Below are 5,321 nucleotides of genomic sequence, written 5' to 3'. Positions count from 1 at the left end.
GCAGGAATGTCTGCTCTTAAAAGCATGCACACTTCTTGTGCATGGCTTCGCTGCAAACAGAACATCTGAGTCAACAGGTTTTCAGGACTGGAAACTCTGAGTGTTGTCTTAATTGTTTATACTGCTGCAGCAAACTTTTAAACAAAAATGCTTGGAGTTCCTCTGCATACTTTGCCTACCATATGCTGTACCAAACAAAACAATGACATTCTTTTAAAACCGTCTTGGCAACAGGAAAAATGCTTTGGCTAGACAGCATCATAAAAAGTTGCTGTTAGTTAGATGATAGAGTTATTGCAAGATACTGTTATTGATGCATATATAAACATACTCACATATACTAACAGATATATATGCACATACATATATATTGAATTAAAATGGGTGCTGGTCCTGTTCATATAGGAACAAGACAGTAAAGTACAACTTGAGAGCTGGTTCCTGGAGGCAGTTAATGTGAGTCTTAAGCCATTGCTTAGTAAATATCTATACTCTGAGCTCTCACTGTATAAGAGTTAGGGAAAATAGAACTGTGAAAGAGTTCAAATACACCCTAGCAAGGTTGCAATTTTTTGGCAGGAGCGTTTTAGGAACAGAATCTTTTTTTCCAGTGTGCAGAAGTCTGCTTTACAAATTGGATCAGCTACAGCAACTTGTCCGGTTCTATTGAAGTCATCTGACAGTCCCTGCCAGTCTTTATTGCCGAAGATGCTGTGTTAAATTAGAAAAAAAAAAAAAAAAAAAAAAAAAAAAAAAAAAAAAAAAAAAAACCAACCAAAACAAACATGAAAAAGCCCTCTCCCTTCTAAAAGTTAAAGCTGCTTCATCTGATTTTATAACTTCCACTATAATTTTTACATGAAAGGGCTTTTTCTCAAATAGTTTGCAGCTCACTTTCTGTCTTGATAAACTCCCCGAAAAGCTCCAGCCCGTTTTCTTTCACCATCAGCTTTGCAAGTGCTCTGGCTTCACAGGCACAGTTTGGAGGACCCCGCTGCAGCCTGACTTTCTGCTCAAGATTGGTTAGAGAGCTTCCTCCCTGTGTGGCTGGCTGTGCTTAGCAAGTGTAATCTGTAGCCAAGACTAAGTCAGAAAAATCAAATGCCTTCGGAGTCCTGTCCCCCCCATCCCATTCCTCCTTCTCCCTTCCCCCAAATCTCAGCCCACAACCTTGCAGAAAACATTGCTGAGGAGAAGAAAAGAAGCTAACTGCAGACCTGGCACAAAAGATATTTTACAGTTTTGTTTTTCAAGCACTCACCTGATTCCGCAAAAGTGATGATTTCTGAGGTTTGCTCCACAACTTCATTCATTTCGGCTCTTCTTCCAACATCATCCTCTATTTCCACATAACCATCCTCTCCCACCTTTCCCACATGGAGTTTTTTGATGGCATTTAAAAGTGCTGCCTTGGGCACCGGCTGGGTGATATTAGGTCTGTCCCTCAAGTGCAACATGTTCAGTATGTGCTTCTTTACTGCTTCCACCATCTCAGGCTGTGAGCTGGGCACATCCTTTGAGAGCGTGGCGAGGGCACATGATGGACAGTCAGTGACTGAACTGTGCCCCTCGGATCCTGGGGTTGGGGAACTCCTCACTATAATCCAGCAAAGCACCAACAAAAATCCTCTCTTCCAAAGCAAAGGCATCCTGGCAGCAAAAGTTGTTGTGATTCCCTTTTTAAAAGGCCCTGCTTTTCCTCCCCCTTCACGCACAGTTTTTTTGGGGCTGGTTTGGTTTGTTTGTTTGTTTGTTTGTTTTTCCTTCTCTTCAGCAAATTCTCTGGAACAAGAACCAAAAGTTTTCTGTGAAGTTTTGTTTGCAGGTTCCCTCTCTGAATGCAATAAGTGCTGTAGATGTTTGTGGCTGTCAGGGAGAAGAGTTCTGACTCTGTCTCAGAGTAGGAGAGAGACACAGAGAGAGGGAGAGAGAGAGAGAGGACGGATTGGCCTAAAGTGAGTGAGTGAATGAGAGAGGGAGGGAGTTTTGTCTGTGAGTAAAGGCTATGATTAGGAAGGGGGAGGAACAGGCAGGCTGGCTTCCTTATGCTCATTGCTCCCCTAACACACACCTCTCTTCAAATATCACTACTCGTGGTTTCTGCCCTCCCCCCTTTCTAAAATCTGTTTTAATTCCTCTAAATTTACTCTTTTATTCCTTTTTTCTCCTCTCCATTTGATCTTCCTGCCCCCCCCGACTGTCATCATCCCTCCCCCCCTTTCTTTTTCCTTTTTTTTTTTTTTTGGTTTTGTTTTATTCCTTCAACAATATCACTGGCTTAACTAAACAGAGGAAACATGAATGAATGGAGTGAAACCTTTTACAAATGAGCACCTTGCTCTTGGTCCTGCCTGGTATTGTCAGGGATGGCAGGAGATGTTAAATAGCTTGTGAATGAGTATGAGGACAGGGGCTCTGAATATTTTGGGCAAAATGTTATTCTGCCTGGAGTAAAGGAGAAAAGATCTTTTCTGCTCCCTTCTAAATGCTGGGGGTTATCAACACTGGCAAGAGATCTGACGGGAGCAAAAGAACACTGTTGTTTGGAGGGCTATGTAATACATGATACTCTCTCCAGCTGCAATATGCAGCCAGGCACTAAAAGCCTAAGCAGGAGTTGGTGCGGCACGTATCCGTGGCATGTTAAGGTAGTGCCCTCGCACCAGAAATATCCCTACTTCTATGCTAGTCTGTGCCTAGAAGTTCTCAGGCAGATATATTTAGGTCTGGGGTTAATCAAGTAACGTCTGAAAAATGCTTTGAAGGTGAAAAGTGTTACATGTCATCTGGCCAAATCTTACTCGCTCCTGACTCAGGCAAATCCCTCATTGATGCCAATAATAATTCCCTCTGAGTGAAGGCTGAGTAAGATCTTCTACATTTGGCCCATTGTTATTAGAAGGCACTTTTTGTTTCATTCATTTAAACCACGCAATCATAATACGAGAATAAGGCACCGGGAATGAAAAGCAATCTAAAACACTGCTAGGAGCTGGAGTTCCAACCAGTGTGGGTAGACCCTTGCCGGTTTATGCCCGTGAGGGTTTTGCTCTGCAGTGAAAAGGCATTCCCTGTGTCACTGCTACGGCTTCACGTTGCCTTTACATTTTGTAGCCTCCCCATTCTGTTCCTTACCTAGCAAGGGTGAAGTTAGCAAACTCCCTCACATTTGAACTGGGTAATGGAAAATGAGAAAACCACAGCTGATAGACTCTAACTTCGGAGGTTCTTCCCCTCCCGCCCTTAACTTGTACAGATTTTCTTAGAACAGTTTCTGCTTTTTTAGTATTTACCTTCTCTCTCTTCCTCCCTTTCATTCCCTCTCTCACACACCTCTGTCTTCTCAGGTGTGCTTACCTCCTACCCAGCAAATATTCCAGTTTCACTATAGTACCGTCAACCATTGTATTTTAGTGGAAAGGAGTAATTTACAAATATAGGCATTGTAGGGTCTCTAATTTCCATGAGATGACTACAGGGACATGGGCTGAGAGACAGGCAAGGAATTAGAGTAAATTAAACATACAGAAGTAAATGAACAATCAGCTAAAGTTTTACAAATGTTATATATTGCAAGTCCTTTTCAATTAAGCTTTTTTATAAGTCTTTCACTGTTATAAGGCATCCACAGCACACCCTCATCTGTGTTTTACTGACCTCAGTTGCTATACTGTTATATGCTGTTACACTTACAGGTCTGTCAGCATTATAAACCCTGCAGCCATTCTTATAAACACATCTTTGTAACACAAACCTCACTATAATACATCTAAATTTCCTGGATCTTGTGAACAGCCCAAAGTCTGTTGTAATTATATGAAGTCTAAAAGTCAGCTTGAAATAGAACTAAAAGTTTAATTGGACGAAAAAATAATTTCAGATGAAAATATGCATTCGTGATTAGATGTACTAACAGATGACATAATTAAAGGGGTTATTTATAGTTCTAATACAGCACCTAACCCAACAGTGTCTGATGAAAAGTAAGGGATAGGCATAAATCAGTATAAAACACAGATAAGTGCATTTGGGTTCTTGCTGTGGGGTATGTGGTGCTTGCCAGGTATAACAGGTACATTTATCACAGACAAGCTCTATCACCTATAGGTATAGCATATATTACTTGCATGCCATGATGATGACAGATTTAACATTAAAGCATAACTTTCTAAAAACCACCGTTTTCTAAAAGCAAGTCTGCTGATCCCGCTGATATATATATATACACACAGTGAATTTGTGCTGACTTACATACATACATACATATATGTACAGAAATACACAGCGTTTGAACAGACAGAGAAACGGTGATTCAGACGCCTTCCATAAAATTACCTGAGCTGCAGAGCCGTCTATATGCATTCATTCAATATAGCCCATGCAACAGCATGCAGAGGAATGAAAAGTTTCAATTTTAAAAGAAAGAAGCGGATTTAAAGTTTTACCTCTCTAGTCCTGACTCTCAGAAGGAGACTGCTGTATTGTGCATTTAGAACTGCTGAAGTTCCTCTTTGTGGTATTTATAATGCGAAGCTTTATACTGTACTTCTCATGTGTACACTCACATATAATGTCTGTCAAAAGTAAGTGGGCCGGATCACTGTGCTGGATTGGTTAATCCTGTTACATCAGCAATTGACTGTTTTTCCTGTATGAGACATACTTCTGGTAATTATCTAATGGAAACTCCTAATTGTCTAGCATGACAAAATATCGTGAATTCAACTTGTAGTGGTGATTTCTGCAGCCATTTAAAGAACAGAACTTAAAATCAGACTGCAAGCAAACATTATGAGTCAGGAAGACACACTCCAACTTGTTTTATTGCATTGCTAGATATAGATATTATTAGATGTAGATATCGCTGGTTTAGTTCAAATGCAGTGTTTGCCAGATACTTAATCACTAGTTTGCAAATTGTTTTCTCCTTCTTTCATACTTAAGGATATATCAGACAATCTATTTGCAAATTTGGATTCTTTTCAAGTTCAGGAAAATGCGTTTGATTAAGAAGCCTTCTACTGTGGATGAATTTTTTTTTAATTCAATCTTTGCATGAATATGTCTTTCTGTTAACTTAGGGATCCCTTTAAAGCTCTTAAAAAATGAATCATATTGCTCTTGTCCAAATCTCCTGGCTTCTTGACGTGCAGATTACATCACACTATTAAAAACTGGGTAGACATCTAAAAATAAGTTACCATGAATGACAGGTCACTTATTTTGCAAGAGTGATATTAACACATGTGGAATGAAATAAAATGCAGTTTTCATTCCGGTTTACGTTGATTAAAATCAGGAATAACTGCACGCCAATTAGG

General features: G+C 40.0%; 1 protein-coding gene across 2 annotated transcripts in view; it reads right to left on the bottom strand.

The window, feature by feature from the left end:
• The window catches only part of INHBA (inhibin, beta A), a 15,275-nt gene extending 10,765 nt beyond the window's left edge, over positions 1 to 4,510 (bottom strand). Inside the window, exons 1-2 of one of the 2 annotated variants that reach the window (XM_010146167.1) lie at positions 4,446 to 4,510; positions 1,262 to 1,782 (exon numbers count right to left, since the gene is read on the bottom strand). In XM_010146167.1, the coding sequence (XP_010144469.1) occupies positions 1,262 to 1,649 (388 nt within the window). In that variant the 5' untranslated portion in view covers positions 1,650 to 1,782; positions 4,446 to 4,510. Of the gene's footprint in view, positions 1 to 1,261; positions 1,942 to 4,445 lie in introns of those variants that run through there. The other variant, XM_010146168.1, reaches the window with a different exon arrangement.
• Between the last annotated feature and the right edge of the window lie 811 nt (positions 4,511 to 5,321).

The sequence above is a fragment of the Buceros rhinoceros genome, unplaced genomic scaffold, assembly GCF_000710305.1.
Source record: "Buceros rhinoceros silvestris isolate BGI_N320 unplaced genomic scaffold, ASM71030v1 scaffold11252, whole genome shotgun sequence".
Classification (NCBI taxonomy): Eukaryota; Metazoa; Chordata; class Aves; order Bucerotiformes; family Bucerotidae; genus Buceros; species Buceros rhinoceros.
This window is presented reverse-complemented; position numbering and strand designations above follow the sequence as displayed.